General features: G+C 39.3%; 1 protein-coding gene across 1 annotated transcript in view; it reads left to right on the top strand.

Annotated features, from left to right (window-relative positions):
- The window catches only part of LOC6569893 (protein toll), a 68,597-nt gene extending 50,121 nt beyond the window's left edge, over positions 1-18,476 (top strand). Inside the window, exons 5-6 of the mRNA XM_001995939.2 lie at positions 12,996-14,248; positions 14,886-18,476. Of these exons, the coding sequence (XP_001995975.1) occupies positions 13,026-14,248; positions 14,886-16,998 (3,336 nt within the window). The 5' untranslated portion in view covers positions 12,996-13,025 and the 3' untranslated portion in view covers positions 16,999-18,476. The remainder of the gene's footprint in view (positions 1-12,995; positions 14,249-14,885) is intronic.
- The last annotated feature ends 112 nt before the right edge of the window (positions 18,477-18,588 follow it).

The raw sequence follows: 18,588 nt of genomic DNA, 5'->3' as shown, positions 1-18,588 counted from the left end.
AGTTAGAAATAAACTGTAGGTAATTATTGAATAGCAGATTTTAAGTGATAGAGCGAGTAATATAATATATTCATCTTGTTCAGTGCAGTTTGCTGCCAACTCTATTTATTTTTGGCTAGTTTTAATTCCTGCCTACTTGAATTCAATTCAAAATAGCCAAAAAGTATTTACAGGGTACAAGCATACATTATGCAATGCCTTTGTTGTGCCCTTTGATTGACTGTGTAAGCTGAACCATTTATAGCAATTCGGAGCAGTAAGTGCGGGCTTAATAGAATTTAAGCTGCCAACGAGGCAATAAAATTGCAATTGTCGATTGGCAATTGCCCAAAAAAACACTAATGGCCCTTAGCAGTTGCCCAAAAGCTGTGTGGCCATTACTTGCTTACCAACTTAGCAGGCCAACATTATGACCGATGGATACCACTTAACTGGCTACTTGCTACTTGCTACTTGATACTTGCAACAACAAGCAGAATGGAAAGCATGCAAGTCGTGTGCATTTATAAATAACAAGCGCAACAAAATGCACACAATTAGCGCTATAAATGGAGCCCCGAGACTGCGACTCTCAAGGAAGAAGAAAAGGAAGACAGATGCTGCTGCTGCTGCTGCTGCTGCTGCTGTTGGTGCAGTTGCAGTTGTAAACAAAACCATTTATGGGTCCCAATGCTTGAGCACTGAACGCAAAACTTTAAACGTGACTCACATTTCAACAAAACTAAGAACTATAATGGGCTGTCTACTTATATATAAATATTTGTATGTATGTCTGTATCCATGTTGCACTGAACAATAAGCAAAAAGTGAGAGCTGTGGGCCCGCGAATTAAACAGCATGCAACTCGTGTAATAAAACAAAGCGCAAATTATGAGGGCCGGACAATGGACAATAGCACAGACAATGTTTACAGACAAACGGAGGGAATGGGAATGTTGGCATGGATTGGCAGTTACCCTGTAAAATTGTTTGTGGTAATGCAATGCTTTCATAGATCTTATGTATGCCATCTTATTTTCACAATTTAATTACGTTTTTATTTATTTTAATACAAATACTGAAAACTTAATCAATTTTCAAATTGTATACATCCAATTACAAGAATTTATTTACATAAATGGAAACAATACTTATTAAATCTAGTACAAAATGATCACTTGTAGTATTAGTCTCAATCGTTGCAGATCTTAACCTAAATTCAAAAATGTTGAAAGCAAGTAAACATATTAGTAAAACATATTAGTTGTTCAATTAGGAATTACAATTTTTAGTCAAGCATATTGCTTATTATTTCATTAAGAAGACCTTTTTTCCTCTGCTTGAATACTTCAATATACCCGTTTGCTTCTTTATGTTTATAGGGCATACAATAAGCTAGAATAAACAGAACTCAGGAAAGCATAAAACTGCGCCGAGTTACGCATTGAGGCAGCTGAGTGCGCAATGCTCAGCATTCACTGTTCAGTGTTCGGCGTTCAGTGTTCAAATACTGTTTGTGTTGGCCACGATGAAAATTAAGTAGTTGTAGAACCAGTCCCTAAAGATTGAAGACGGCAGCGGCGAGTGCGCCCAAAGGCGGCAATCGCAAAAGTCGCCATCATCGTCATCGTCAACGTTGTCATCGTCTTGGACTGTTTGTGGCACTCGTAATTGAAGTGTACGCGTTGTGCATTGCAGTGCTGTGCGGTGCGGTGCGGTGCGGTGCGGTTCGGTTGTGCCCCCTGGCAATCAGGGCCAAGTTAAGTTGGCTTTAACGCTGGCCAGCACCAACTTCTTGGTCAGGTTGGCAATATGCTGTATTATTTACAATACGCTCTCTCTTAAGAGTAACTGCTACACTTGCATAATAAACTGTTCAAGCCAATGGGCGACATTTTCATTTGGCCACTAGATGGACTCGCAGACAGACAGAGGCAGAAACTATACACAGAGACTCTCTCTCTCTCTCTCTCGCGCTCTCTCTCTCGCTCTCTTTCTCTCCCCTCTGCCTCGCTCTATTATCCACTATGCAGGTCTATTATTTTATTTCTATTTCTGTAATGCTGCTGCCCAGTTTCAGTTTCAAGTTGTTTATTTATGTGAATGACTGTGCGTGTGCTTACGAGTCTGTATGTATGTGTGTGCGTGTGTGTGTGTGTGTGTGTGTAAGGTAGTTGCACATAAATTTACGAGCGTTAAGCTGCTTACGTGAAGCGGAGTTAAGTTAAGTTGATAAGCAAAGGGGAATAATATTCTTCAACTGGGAGTGGTTGGTGGCATAAATAGAGATAAAATGAGTGAGCACAGCTGACGAGGATTTCCTGCAGAAGAGTTGATTAAAAATCAGCAAAGAAGTACGGAAAAACGACTGAGAGTCTGATTAAAATAAATAAAACAACTTCACTTGCATCTGCATGGGGAAGAATAGGAATAATTGGAAAAAGTCACCTAACTAAACTTGGCATAATCAGTAGCTTAACAATTCTAAGAGGAATTCAGAGAAATAATATGTTATCAGCTCGAAAGAGTTAGAAGCTCTCAACCAGACTAGAATTCTTGAATTACTTAATAAAAATAGAGATAAAAATAAAATAGAATAGAATAGATATTAACAAAATCTACTTTTCAGAACTGCAATCTTGGGAATAGCATATTAACATTACATTACATTAGGAGACATATAAACAGAGTTCGAGCAGATTGTCTTATAAGCAAATTGCTTGTCCAGTTTCAATAACATTTTTTCCCTTTAAATTATCTGATAATCAACTTGACAAAATATAACTTTTATAATATGGTAATAACTAAATTAATTTATTTTATTATCGTTAACAAAAATGTTGTTCATCGAACTTGAGTTGAAATTAACTTTTTAAAAGTCGTAAATATTAAGTGAAAATTGTTCTAATCAAAAGTTGCTTTCAACTAGGATAGAAGCGAAACTTTGGCTACAATTGATAACCGAGTGGTTTGTCGTTATCTGGAAAAAAGGAAACCAGTGTTTGTTAAATGTTTGTTGGCTTTTTGGCCGCCAAAAACTAAACAGTGGGTGAGGGGAGGGATTGATATCAACAAACTGGACAAGCCTAGGTAGTGCGTGAACAGGAAGCACTAAGGATGAGCTTGTTGAGAATGAAATCGAGGCGTGTTGAATTGACGGGATGGGTTCTCTGACCGCAAAGTGTGCCCATTTGAACTGAGTAAATAGCAAGGCTGATATTCTGGCAGCGTCAGCGACTTTGGTCGAAGCTCGACCACATTGCGCCAGACAAGAACAGGAGTTGTAGTAGTAGTAGTAATAAAAATAAAGACATCAAGACACGGGACACAACAATGAACGAGCCATTAAACATGAATGCGTCACGCACACACACACGCCACAAAACTGTGCGTCTCTTCGCCCAACCCCTCGCTTCCTCTTCCTCTGTCACCCTTTTTAACTTCAGGCTCAACAAGTTCTGTCGCTTGGCTCTGAGGCACGAGGGCATTATGCAAAAAGTTTGCACAAACTTAAATACATATATATGGACGACAACATGATTAACAGACAAATGACATTACAAAGCCTTTCACTTGCCGACTGCTTCTCTCTCTCTCTCTCTCTCTCTCTCTCTCTCACTCTCTCTCTCTCACCCTCAGCCAGCCTTTCTCTTAAGCCAGATAGACAAAGCGCTTGCTTTCAGGCATACTCAAATCAGGTCTTAACCCCATTTTTCTTGCATCTGCTTAGCCTCCGCCAAGTTGCATGCAACTTGAACTTTTGCTGCCCCGCTGTCTTCAAGCTTTTCAGCGCATGTCTTACTTTTCCCTCTCTGCCTGTGCCTCTGCTTGCAACTGCAACTGCAGCTGCTGCTGGTTAATGTAATGAGTGGCGTTTGTGAGGGCATCTTTTGGATTTGGCGCTGCCTCTTTCAAGTTGGCTTTGGCTTCGCACAGCTCATTAGATGCCTGTTCCCCCACCTCCTCCTCAATCCCCGCCAGCTCCCAAACAACTTGACTGCAGCCAGTTCTCATTAACAAACAGCGCAAATGAGTATAATGAAAAACTTCAAATTATGCATAATGTGATTAACTATTTCATACCCTTTTGTATCTGATGCATTTTTATTTGCAAAAGATAGAAAAATTCGACCAAGAAAGAAACAATAAGTAAAAAATTAATTAAATTAAGTTAAAAACGAAACTACAAAATATAAAATATATTTTTAAGATTTGTGCAGATGCAAAATTTTCCAACATTTGTTGCATCTATCGGGGAAATCCCCAAAAAAAAACCATAAAAAAGAAGTTATATAAACTAGTTAGAGTGTCCAAGGATAAATGTTATTCAGAAGACAAGACGGTTAAAACGAAGTTCTTAATGATGATAAAGGACTGAGAATACATAATCCAAAAACAGTTCGCTGATTGAAATATATTCCTTTCAACAATGATAATCATTTGCAAGCTCAGTCACTTATGATACCCGATATGCTTAGTTAACAGAGTATCTCGCTCAACACACAAGCTTGCACTCTCATAAAAAATACGAACCGAAAACACCTCGTAAAATTTAATGAGAATTCCGTTGGAGAACTCTGTGCATGGCGAAGACGATCTGCCCATCTCTGTTCCACTTGAACGCTTCGCCCAACCGCAGCAAAACTTGCTATGCAATTTGCACTTGGACTCGGAGGCGTTATAGCGTAATCAGCCTGTAGTTATTTTTAGTCAGGTTTTGTCTGCAAGACTCCGATTACAGCCATCGCAGACGCAACAGCCAAAGGGTCTTAAGACTGAATTCAAACTTGGAGGTTTGCTTGCTTGTACCCTTGAATGGAATTAATAAGCTAGCTTCCTCGACAAACGCCCACTGCCATAAACATAACTTTATATGTATACACGTATTTATTTATGTATATATAGTTAAGAGCAGCTTAAATATCTTTCATCTTCATGTCGTTAGCGTGGCCATTTGGCTTGTCCCTTTCAAATTATTATCAAGCGAAAATTTCCCAATTTGCTACAAAGAGAGATTAAGCTCATTTATACTATGAGATGTGTAATGAACTTGATATGTGTATGATATGCCTCAACTATAAGTAAGTGAGAAGTAAGACATATTAAAGGAAATTCAAGGTATTCTTAATTTAATTTAAATAGTTTATTGCGTAGATTAATGTGCACTATTAGCAAAGAAATGTGCGAAATAAAAGTTTGACTAAGCACAGTAGTTGTGTCACAAAACATATTTAAAATTCATTTTGAATTTCGCAATTTATCGTTTGCACATTCATCTTATTGTCCATGAGTTTATTTATAAGAGCTATAAAAACAACATTTGGGTAGATAGAACTATATAGAGATAAATGTAGGGCAATTCTCTGATGTTTGAAATATATGTAGTCTAAATGAACGGCAGCGTTATATCTATATTTACAGGAATTATATATACTCAAAGTATCATGGCAAATTTGATTTTATTGAAGAAGTATAAAATTGAACTCGTCTAACTTATTTTTGTCAGCCATACTCTAACTTCTCAGCTACTATTTTTTTTTATATTAGTCGACATATACGGCGATTATTTGTGTTATTGTCCATGTTGCAATATATTTTTAAGTATCTTAAAACTGTTTACAGTCTATCCCCGCCCCACTTTAATACACTCACTGCTGCAACATTTTTAAAACCCATTTGTGCTTAAGTTGCAGCATTTGCGAACTGAAGCAAAGTTATATTCAGTTTATTTGTTTATCGTTGCTGTTCGTGTAACGCCTTTCAATATAAGTTGTTGCATTTGTATCCATCCCTTAACCGCTGCCCTTCTGCCCCTCGAGCAATCGCTCGTCGAGTATTTGCCAATATCGAGAGTTGCAACGCTGCCCCATGCCCAATGTGGAAAGCAATAAGCAATACAGCCGCATGTTTACTTTGGGCTTCAGCTGGCAATGTGAATGTACTCTCGTACAAGTACTTATGCCTCTCAACCAACCCCCCTCCCTTCTGCCTGCACCACCTTAAATCTATCCCCTTTTTGAGGAAACTGGGATGTATCGCTGTAGACAAACATGTCCCAGCTGCCAGTTTGGCACTTCTGTGTACACAACATGTGTGTGTGTGCGGGTGTGTGAGTGGGTGTGTGTGGTGCTTGCCGGAGAAACGCTGTAAACCACGTTGGGCGCCATAAACATTGGCTCACAACTTTGCCAAAAAGTTGCCAAGTATTGAAATCTCTTGCCACACACACAAAAACATTTTACTGTACAACTATAAGATACAAAACCACAAACTAGGCAAAAGGACAGTTGGACAGCAAACTAGAAGTTGAAAACTTGCCACGCGTGTGTGATCCCAATTATACACTCAACAAAATTAGAATGGTCGAAAATCCGTGATCAGACTACGAAATTCTCATTTTGTTGAACATTTTTAGATTTCTAATGTAAAACTTTATTGATAGATTCAATATTAAACTACAACAAGTTCAAGTTCAAGTTCTTAAAATAAAAACTAAAAGCTTTACACTTATTCTAAGTAAAAGCATGCTCTTTGTCAGTCATTTATACTTGATTTTAGAATTTTGTATCTACTTATTTAATAACACGCTCCAAGCTGTTTTTTTCCTTAAGTGTATATATATATGTATAAGGGCAAGTGTGTCCGAGTGTGCAAGTGTGTGCAAGTGTGTCGTAGAACTTCAGCAAGTGTTTTATTGTTTTGTAGTTTGCTCGAAAATTTTTAATAAGAAATTATTAAACAACTTGTAGTTTATTTCATGGGTGTTGTCGCTCTTGCTTTTTAATTTTAACTCAGCAATAGCAGCAGTGTGTGTGTGTGTGTGTGTGTGTGTGTGTGTGGGTGTGGCAACAACAGCGTTTTCAACAAGCTGCACAGCAATTGTGGTAATTAGTCAACTTGATTGATGAATGCGTTTGCGTTTGCGTTCTACTTCCACTGGCCGCCTCACAAATTTTCTGTAGCATACTTATTTAAAGCGGTGGATGAGTTCTAAGACGGAGGAATGCTATGAGGAGAGCATAGGGCGGAGGCTGTGGCGGGGGTATGGAAACGACATGACAAGAAATTGGAAAATTGGAAAAGCCAGCGGAGCGCGTCGCGTCACTCACAGAATTGGAAATGTCATCGTCATTAAAAAACGACGACGGGCATTAAAACACTCTGCCTTAATCCTTAACTGTCGCAGGCTTTAACAAATTTAAGCATTAAATGCGCTGCTTTTGTTGTTGTTTGCGCTTTTATTATTGTTGATGTTGTCGTTGTCGCTGTTGTTGTTGTTGTTGTTGTTGTTGTTGTTGTTATTATTGCTGTTGAATACCCTGCAGCCATTAAATGTGCCTGAAAGTGAAGTCTCTTTCAAAGGTAGATGAATGAATATAGCATCCAAAAGCGAGCAGAGCCACTTAATGTAGGCTGAACCCATCAAAAATGAATAAAAGAGTCTATTCAATTTGTGTCTAGGTATGTTATATGCAAAAGGATGCGAGTGAGCTTCCTTAAAGCATATATATTCCTGATCAGAATCAACAGCCGAACCGATTTAGTCATGTTCGTCTGTTCATCTGCATAAACAAGTCGATCTCAGAGAATAAAAGAGCTACAGACTTCAAATTTCATAAATAAGTTTCCGTTTATCACACGCAAATCAAGTTGAAAAAATGGGATTTTAATTAAAATATCACTAGTGTTGGATAAAAAAAAAACACCGATTTTGTTAACTAATGTGGATATGCATATGGAAAAAATTCCAACCTTCAATTCAAAATACTTAATAGCTGGCTTCAGGGTATCTTCTAGTCGAGTGGATCGACTAGAGTGCCTCAACTTATTTTATCTGTTTGTTTGTTGAGCTGCAGTAATAGTAAGAGCTATAAGCCTGTAATTTGTATAGACACTGAAAAAGAGATGAATAAATCTAAGAACTATATAGAATGTCTCATATAGATCCGGATTCATCGAAATTTAATATATAGAAGCGAGGTTCATCATAGGCAAACATTTCATAATAATCGTTGAATCTTTTATACGCACCCTTAGAAGCAATTAGACATCTATATTCCTTTAGTTGTAACTACAGGGTATCTGTTGGTCACGTTGTTTACATATTTAATTTATCCCCAAGTTAATCATAGGTAATCATTTCATGATGATTTTTTATTCTTTTCATATATATTCAGATTTTTACTAATAGTAAGTCACCGATTTTTAGCTTTGTTCCGACTACGGGGTATCTGTTAGTCGTGTGGCTGTCGACTCTGTTTTCTCACTTATTTTGTATTGCTTGCAGTAATAAAGCGCACCGCAGGCATGCGAAAGCCAATTTTCAAAAGCGCGTTGTGGGCGGTGCGACTATTTAATAGCAGGCAGCACACACACACATACAACACACACACACACACACACAAACATACATATTTTTCAACACACATTGAAGTATTTTGTAGAGATGGAGGAGGGTGCCGCAATAAAAATCCAAGTCTTGTTGCTGGCAACCTGGCGTCAACTGGCACGAACAGAACAGAGCAGACACCCTGCCCCCCCTTCAACTGAACTCAACCTAAACTTATTATACCTGCTACCTCCGGTACACCTCCCCCCCTCCCACCCGGCACCATTACAGCCCTTACCAACAGTTCGGTGCGGTTGTAATTTAGTGTGCCTAATGAATTTAGTGCCGTTACATACCGGAAAAGAGAGCATGTGAGTGCAAAAATGCGCACTCTCTTCTGAGGAATGTGTCCGTGTGTGTATGTGTGTGTGTGTGTGTGGGTGTGTATAAATATGTGAGAAATCTGCGCGTTGGCAAAACTTCGTTAACCTTTATTAACGACAGACGGGAGAGGAGTGTGTTGGGGAGGGGGGGTTGGGTTGCGAGGTTAGCGTCTAATTAAAACAGACAAATGCCAAGCAGTGAGAAAAGAGGAAGAAAACGGTGTATGACTTTATAATTGTGTGCATGTATGTGTGTGTGTGTGTGTGCAAGTGTGTGTGTGTGTGCAAGTGTGTGTGTGTGTGCAAGTGTGTGTGTGTGCAAGTGTGTGTTTGTGACGTTCAAAATTAACAATTATTTTTAATTGCCAGGCAGGATCAGAAAATGAGGTGCCGATGGCGGAGCACTTTCTTCCTTCCTCTTTCCTCTTGGCCATTCCAACTTAATTGCCAGCAATAAAGTAGGCTTTCAATTTTCTCCATAGGCACACAAACACACACACACACACATACACACACACACTTGGGCACATACAAGTTGTGCTTGGCTGAAACTCATTAAATATTTGTAAGGTTTGCTTTTTTAGTCACATTTTGCTCATCTTGCTGCCAATTGGCTGAGCTAAAAACTTGTCAACAGCAATTCGCTTAGATTAGATTGCCGAGATGGCCAGGCCAACCAGGCAAGAAGCCAACAAGCCAAACAAGCCAAACAAACAAACACTCAAGCATATCAATGCAAAGCAGCAGCTCCTTTTGGCCATTGCAAGTGGGTTATTTACACGGTCAGCGTGGCATAAAAGTTAAAAGTAATTTTCTTAAGTGAATATAAATGTTGAAAGTCTTGGCAACAACAACACATAAATACAAGTATTATGCTCCAGCTCCAGCTCCAGTCGAGAGTGCTCGACGACCAGATACCCTCAAATACTTCATTTGGTTTTGCGCATTCTTCTGCACAACTTCATTGTACTGCTTGCATTAGTTTTTAATGGGTTCAGGGCATAAAAACTAGCACAGCTACACAGTGAGAAATTCTATTAAGTGTACTTTAATCTTATAATGTTGTTGTCATAATTATCACTTTCTATTTATTTCTATTAAATCAATGCTATTATTTTAAAGAAGAAACGATTGAATAGGAATAGGTATCAAAAATAGTACATCTAAATGCTCACATAAGCACACCTTTTTTCTTGCTGTGTAGCTACCGAGTTAGCAAGCATTGCCAGTTTAGATAAGCCAAGCTAAATTTAAACGCCAAAACAGACCCTCGTGGCATAAGGCGGCAAGCTGCAAGCGGAGTGGTAACAGGGATGGGTGGGGATGGGGAGGGGGTGATGTTGTTGGTAGTTGTTGTTATACGTATCCATTGCACGGTTAACTTGGCCGCCAACGGGCGAAAGTGCTTAAAGTTTTATGCGAAATTGAAGTTGGCCATACAAATAGCTATGAGGAGGAGCAGTTGCAGCTGCCGTTTACCTAGCTTCTGGCATAAATATCCACACCCACACACACAAACACACACTTCTATTTATGGCTGAGCAAAATCAGGTGTTGAGATTTAAATGGATTTTGGCACACGACACTTGGGCATTGAACTTGGCTCCGCCTTCTGTCTGCACATCGATTAGCAGACTCAATGAATGCGCCAATCACCGAGTTGGTTTTAATGTTGGCTGCCTAATCGCTTAGAGCAGCATTTGGCCAATATTGCAAATCGTCAGATAGTATATCGGACTTTAGATTATTACTTGAGCAAATAAATGTGTTGATTAAGCCTCCATAATTATAATGAAAGAAATGCGCGAAAATTCTTCTCAAAAATATTTGTGTATAACTTGCCTAAAGCAAGGCTCAATTAAAGCTGCTTCACTCGAGTAATAATCTGCCCACAATCGAATCGATAAGGAAGCAAAAAGGTTCAGCCAAGCGCTAAAAATGCAATATCTATAATTATAATTGTTTAAACTTGCTTGAAGCAAAAGAGGCGGCAGTACTGAAAATTGCATCATTGTTGTCGGCTAATTAAAGCCAAGTGGCAAGTAAATTGTACATTTTTGTTCAGGAGCCGGCGGGTGATGTCTGCAAAGGCAAGCTGGAAAGTCACCGAAATTGGAAATCAAATTATAGCGCGCATAATTTAATTGCCTTATCAAAATTTCAGTCAAAAGCAGCTGTCAGAGCCAACAAATTTATGGCGCCCAAATGTGTGCAGCCTAAATGCGGCCCAAACTGGTCTTGTTTGTCTTCTCTCCACCTTTCTCCACTTCTCTGCTCTGATCTGCTCACAACAAAAACAACAACAACAAAGGAGCAAATCAGAAGCATACGAAAAGTTTTAATTGAATTCAATTCAAAAACTTGCCATCCTCCGCCTAATGGGCACAATTAAAATGTCCCTTTTTCGAGCCGAAATTCGCTTAAAGCTTTAAGCAACAGCATTCGATTCGAGAGCATGACAAATTCATTAAGTGCACAAAGCCCGTAAAGTGCACGCCGTCCACAACATTTGGGGAACCCAAACAAAAAAAAAAAAACAAAATAAATAAACGCGAGAGGAGCGGACAGAAAAAACCAGGGAACATTTTACAAAATTGGAAACGCTGCCTTCGAACGTAATTACTTCACACAGAGCGTGGAGTAAAACGATAAAGCTGAATTCGCTGGGACACACACGTTCGCTGGAGGGATGTGTGTGGAGTCCTTTGAGGTGTGCCAAACACATAATGCAACATTATTTTCACAGCGGCACAGAGCGACTGAGAGAGAGAGAGAGATAGAACAACAGAAAAGTACACTTGCAAAATAAATTGAGCAATTTGTACGTCAATCAACATTGCTGAAAATGTTGGACAGTAAATGAAAATTGCTATTTCCAGAATCTGCGTGAGGAGAAAAACGTCTGCGAGAGAAATTAAAAATAATCTTGATCTACTTTTTAGAAAAAGTGTGACTTAAAAACATTACACATACTAGCTAACTTAGAGTTCTTAAAACAATCCAAAGCTATCATCGTAGAATAAATAATAAAATAAATACTCTCAGAAATCTTAGAAATATTTCTTAGTTTGTTTTAATTTAAATGCATGATGAAAGTGATTTAGTCTACTTATTATTATTATTATCTTATTTATCTCTCTTGATATAAAACCTGTTTTAAGCAGGTAAATCCTTAATAACAGTATTTTCTACGTCAAAATCAGAGTTGAGCCCACAAAGAACAGCGTTTTTCTCTCAGTGCATGCTCTCCCTCCGCACGTGGACAGCCTCTCCTTTGTGAAACGCACATGAGTCCTTGTTTTTCTTACTTTGCTATTAAATTCATCTTTTTTCCATTTGTTCCCTGACAGTTATTACTGGACGCATCATTTGCATCTGTCGCGCCCGTCATTCTATCCATCATATATTCGACAATTAAAATGAAAATTCTCCCTTTTGGTTTTTGCATGCGTTCGAGTTGTGTTTTATGAACCTTTTTTTCCACGCACTTTCACCTGTCGCCTCCCTTTGGGGAAAAGGTGCTACTTAAAAGTTGCCCATTAAAAAAGTTTTCTTTCAATTTTTTTTTAATGAAAACTCACTTTTAAACAGTTTAAGTAATAACTTTGTATACCCTGAACACATTGAAAACTGTAAAAAGGGTATAATGAAGTTGTGCACAAATATGTCACAGGCAGCAGAAAGCATCAAGAATTATATCCGTCTGTTAAAGAATATTAGAGCATTAACAAGTTAATCACATTGAACAAATTAATATAAACAAGTTGACACTGTACTTAAAAGCTGAGCTTAGGGTATCTCCTAGTCGAGTAGTATCGACTAGAGTATTCCAACTTTTTTGTGTTCTATTGATTTAAAAAATAAATTGAGGGAGAACACGAAAATATCTTGTATCCTCGAAAGTCGACAAAGTGTGGGAACACATCCGGAGAATTTAATTATAGACATTATTAAAGTGTCAAGTAAAATGAAAAACTTGTGTTACCGTGTTATTTACAGCCCAGGATTGATACTTAAATATAATAATAGAATGTAGGATACATCAGCATACATTTTAAATTAGGATAATTATGTCCAGTGTACACTATAAATAGAGGACTAACGACAGAGAGCTAAATGTTCTCAAGCCAGAAGGGATATTGAGATATTTAAATAGTAGTTTCAGCTTGACCTTTTTATATTGATAAAGACATTTCAAATGCCTTTTAGGCCATTCATAAAATGAATAATATTATTTGAAGTATACAAAAGTATACGAAATAAATAGTTTGGCTTATTAGAAAATCTGATCTCTTTATTTGCAGACACAAACAAGAACATCCACTGCGAACAGGATGCGTGAAGTAAGCGCAGCGGCGCCACTGTCCTTGCTGCTGCTGGTGCTGGTTGTCCAGGCGCTCAACTGGCCGCTAGGCGAGGCACTCTTTGGCCGCGATGATTGTCGAGATCTCACCATATCGTCCTGCGAATGTGCTCCCTCGCTGTCGGAATACGAACTCAATTGTCCCGGCAACAGTTACAATCCCAAGTTTAAGATTACCATTCGACCCGGCAGCACAGTGCAGATCGAATGCAATCTGACAGATGCCTCCGAATACACACAGATGCCCAAGCTGAGCATTGGTAGCATTAATATGGTGCAGATCAAGCGTTGTCCACTGCCCCATCACACACCCATCGCTGGCATCATGGACCATTTGGGCATCCGGGATACGAAGGTGCTCATCTTTGAGGGTAATGATCTGCACGTGAATCTCACACGGATGCACTTCGAGCGGCTGCAGAAATTGCAACGTTTGCGATTTGCTGCACGTCGTTTGCCGTACATTCCCGAGGATCTGCTGAGCGATATGCATCTGCTCAACTGGCTGGATATGCGTGCTGCCAATCTGGGTGCGCTGCCCGCTCGCCTGCTCGCCAACATGGAGAACTTGCAGTTTCTCGAGTTGGGCAGCAACAATTTGAAGCAGCTGCCACGCGGTCTCTTTCACAATCTGCACAAGCTGTTGCATTTGAATTTGTGGAGCAATCAGTTGCACAATCTCAGCAAGCATGACTTTGAGGGCGCCACCTCCGTCAAGGATATCGATCTGCATAACAATGGCATCGTTCAGCTCAAGCCGGATGTCTTTGCCCTGCTCACCAATGTGACAGAGATCAATTTGAATGGCAACAGTTTTCGCTCACTGCCCGAGGGCCTATTTGAGCACAATAAAATGTTGCAGCAGGTCAAGTTGCAAAATAATCGTGTGCCTCTGGCCAACCTGCCCGCTCGCCTCTTTGCCAACCTGCCCGAGCTGCGCACCCTCTATTTGCGCTGCGAACTGGAAACACTTGCAGCCGATCTCATCGAGAACTCGACGGCCTTGACAGACATCTCGCTATATGACAATCGGCTGAGCACATTGCCAGCCAAATTTTTGGAGCAACAGTTGAATCTGATTAATTTGGATTTGCACAAGAACCTCTTAAGTCATCTGCCAGATGGCATCTTTCATCATCTGGTCAAATTGGAGACGCTGAATCTCGCCGAAAATCAGCTAACAGAAATATCAAGGTAAGTTTACAGCTTGAGCTGTGTGCGTCTCTGATGACATTTACCTCAAATTGATTTGATTAATCTCTCAATGGTTTTTTGTGGTCCATGCATAGCTCGATTGGCATTCAAGAAGATTGGAAGAAGAATAGCTTTATCAGATTAAGCAAGCAAGCCTAACGCTTTTCTTGCTGCTTGCTTACGTCCTGACACTAAGCTCAAGAAAAGATCGTCCTGCATTTCTAAAATTCCTCATAAATTTGTTCCCAAGGCTTACTTTATTTCAGTTTTTCTTAATTTGCCTCAAATGCAGAAAAAATTTCTCCAATTTCTAAGGTGTTTTTTCATATTAGTGATTTAATATTAGATTTTCTGTTATTTGTATTATTAGTAGACATTGGTATTTGTAGATAAAAATAAAAAAAAATACAAAGATAAGGATTTATTTAGGACATACTTTTCTAATTTATATAATTTATTGCATCTTATATACAGAAATGATTTCTACAAACTAGATAAACTTTCTAGTTCTCAAGACGATTTTAATTTAAGCGCGAGTTTCTCATTTTAAGCAATTGTAATTTTTTAATAATCTTATCTCAATTGAATATGAACTCATTCTCTGTCTCCAATTTTTTTTTTTCGTCTCTGCTTACAGCAAACTGTTTAGCAAATTGATGAATCTGAAGACGCTGCGTATGAATGATAATCGCTTGTTGACGATTCGTCCTCAGGCATTTGCCGGCAACACTTTGCTGCGTCAACTGAATTTGGCGAACAACCGAATCAATCTGCACGAATATCTGACTGTGCATGGCGTGGATATGGATCTGGGCTCACCATTTGCCCATCTTCGCAATCTGACAACGCTCAATTTGCGCAATAACTCGCTAATGGTGATCTTCAGTGACTGGAAATATGCGATGAGGGAACTGCAGGAGATTGATTTGAGCTACAATAACTTTACGTGGCTGGATTATTCCGATCTGGACTTTGTCTCAGCGTTTGACTTGACAGTGAACATGTCCCACAATCAGCTGCACACGGTGCACTTTTACAAACAGACTGAGTTCCAGCCGCTGGACAAGGGTTTGCGACTGGTGCACGGCGTGAAATCGGTTCACGTGGACCTCAATGATAATCCCTTGGTCTGCGATTGCACCCTGCTGAGATTTTTACAGGTGGTGCGTGGCGACATTCAGCCGGATTATGCCAAGAATTTAATCACTTATACGGATAGACTGAATTGCCAGGCGCCGATTGCTCTAGCGGATCGTGCAATGAGATTTGTGCATCCGAGCGAACTCGTCTGCAATTTTGACCAGGCCGAGGATCCCAAGGAGCGCCGCTGTCCCAGCCACTGTGAGTGTCTGGTGCGCACCTTTGACTCCACTCTGATTGTCAACTGTTCGAATGGCGAATTGACCAAGATACCCAAACTGCCGCGTCTGCCGCAAAATCTCCTCGAGATGGAGCTGTATGTGGAGAACAATACGCTGCTCAAGTTGCCGCAAAATAATGCACCCGGCTATGAAAACGTGACCAGATTGTATGTGGCCGGCAATAATCTCACTCAGCTGGAGCCCAGTCAATTGCCCGCAAATCTAAAGTATCTGGATATGAGTCGGAATCAGCTGCAGTTGCTCAACTCCAGTGTGCTTGGGTATCTCAACAGCACCTTGGATAATGTAACACTGCGACTCTCCCAGAATCCCTGGATCTGTAATTGTGGGGCAAGGGAATTGTTGCTATTCACGCAAAATAAATACGAAAGGATACCGGATCACACGAACATGTTTTGCATGGATGCCGAGATGCCGACGCGTCTAATGGAACTGAATATCAATGATATATGTCCGAGACCGAAGAGTCTGCTCATCGCTGTCACCGTCATCATCTCGCTGGCCGGTTTCCTTTTGGGCATCTCGGCGGCTCTCTACTACAAATACCAGCAGGAGATCAAGATCTGGCTGTATGCCCATAATCTGTGCATGTGGTTTGTCACCGAGGCCGAGCTCGACAAGGATAAGAAATTTGATGCGTTCATCTCGTACTCGCAGAAGGATCAGAGTTTCGTGGAGAAACATCTGGTGCCGCAGCTGGAGCATGGACCACAAAAGTTCACACTATGCGTTCATGTGCGAAATTGGCTCGTTGGTGGCTTCATACCCGAGAACATTGTTCGATCTGTGGCGGATTCGAGAAGAACGATTATTGTGCTGAGTCCGAATTTCATTAAATCGGACTGGGCTCGCATGGAGTTCAGGGCGGCACACAGATCAGCGCTGAATGAGGGCAGATCTCGTGTCATAGTCATCATCTATTCAGATATTGGCGACATTGAACAGCTCGACGATGAGTTGAAGGCGTACCTGCGCATGAACACCTATCTGAAGTGGGGTGATCCATGGTTCTGGGACAAGTTGCGTTATGCTCTGCCCCATCGGTCGCCCATCGGTGTTAGTCAGGGCAATGGTTCGCTGATCAAATCGGCCCTCAAGGGATCCACCGATGACAAACTGGAGTTGATTAAGCCATCGCCAGTGACGCCGCCACTGACGACACCGCCCGGCGATACCACAAAGAATCCGTTGGTGGCCCAACTGAATGGCGGAACTCCACATACGGCAATCATGATTGCCAACGGCAAGAATGGCCTAACCAATCTCTATGCGCCGAATGGCAAGGCACATCATCATCATCATCATGGCAATGGACACATCAATGGCGCCTTCATCATCAATACGAACGCCAAGCAGAGCGATGTATAGAAGTGGCACAAAACGGAGCCCGACGCCGATGAGCTCCTGTTCCATTGAAGGCAAATTCCAAATCCTTTTGCTATGACCAATCCCAAGCCCAAACCCAAACCCAAATCCAAATGTTGCACCCACAGCTGAATGTATAAAAAATTAGATGCAAATTCTGACTAGACAAAACAAATTCTCAAATTCTGCAAAAATCATCCTACATTTTATGCTCTGTGTATGAATGTGTGTGTCAGTGTGTGTGTGTGTGTGTGTGTGTGTGTTCGAGTGTGTGTGTGTGGGTGTGTCATTTTTTTCTGTCTAGCTGAAATTCTGTAGAATAATTTTACAAGAAATTCCCAAGCGCAAAACAAAATTAAATTGGTGAAAATTCGCAATTTTCAAAATTTCATGTGGCCTTTGTTGACATAGAAAAAAAAAAGAAAAGAAAAACAAAAACAAAAAACAAAAGAAAAACAGAAAGCAGAAAGCAGAAAAGAAAATGAGAAACTAAAAACAAAAACAAAAACTAAAACTAAACTTAGGCTAATTAAGAGCTTATCATTCTGTTTAGTGTTAAATACATAGTATATGTAAGTTAAGCATAAGCAATCTTAATTATTTTGTACATTATTCATTATACTACTACTTATGATATTGTACATTTTTTCTTTGTTTAAGTTGAAACGCACGCTAAGGAAGCTCACAATTTAATTTTTATCATCTTCCTGCACGAATCTCAAGTTTTTATAGAACTTTTGAACAAATTGAGCTTTATTTTTTTTTTTCTTATACAATCTATGATTTGTCTATAAGTAATGCACATGCAATATATACATACATATGACGTATCCAAATAGTAGCATATAAAACTATGCCGTGTACTGAATGTAATTAAAAACAAAAAAAGAAAAGAACAAAAAAATTATAAATATATTAAAACGAAGAACAAGAAATTTATCATCCTCTTTGTATGTATGTATTGGTATCTACTGACCTATCCCACTGTACATACAAACAAATGGAAAATTTTGTACACTTCCAAATGCATAACAAAAAATCTCATTTAAAATATATAAATATACGTTTAATATTTACACATCTCTTTGTCATGACGCTATTAACTGAAAGTACTCGTAAATGCACTCTATACACGGCATACAACATATTTACTACCATACATACATCACTTTATCAACCTAATGCATATACATACAAGCATACATACATACATACATTATATTTCTTCGTTTTCGCATTTCAATAATAATACGCATAGCCGATATGTATAAGTAGCTACATATGTCATGTCTCTGAAATAATATGTATTGCCTAAGGTACCTACAAATTTATGCAGACAAAAACACTCATTTACTTATACAAAATGAAAACACACGTGTATGTACATATGCATATGTACAATTACATCATTCAATGTAATTGTGTACACCAGTGTGTGAAGTATACAAATACAAATAAATAAAATATATTTTAAAAATTAATTTCAAATTGTGTGTATTTATTTATCATAATGGAAGAACCTTATCCACTGAAAGATGGTGAATTTTCAAAGATGCAGCTCTCTTAAGGTATGCACAATTTTTAAAATAAGTT

Source organism: Drosophila grimshawi, unplaced genomic scaffold (assembly GCF_018153295.1).
Source record: "Drosophila grimshawi isolate 15287-2541.00 unplaced genomic scaffold, ASM1815329v1 contig_311, whole genome shotgun sequence".
In the NCBI taxonomy this organism is placed as follows: Eukaryota; Metazoa; Arthropoda; class Insecta; order Diptera; family Drosophilidae; genus Drosophila; species Drosophila grimshawi.
Note: the sequence above shows the minus strand (reverse complement) of the source record. Positions and strands in the feature narration are given on the sequence as shown.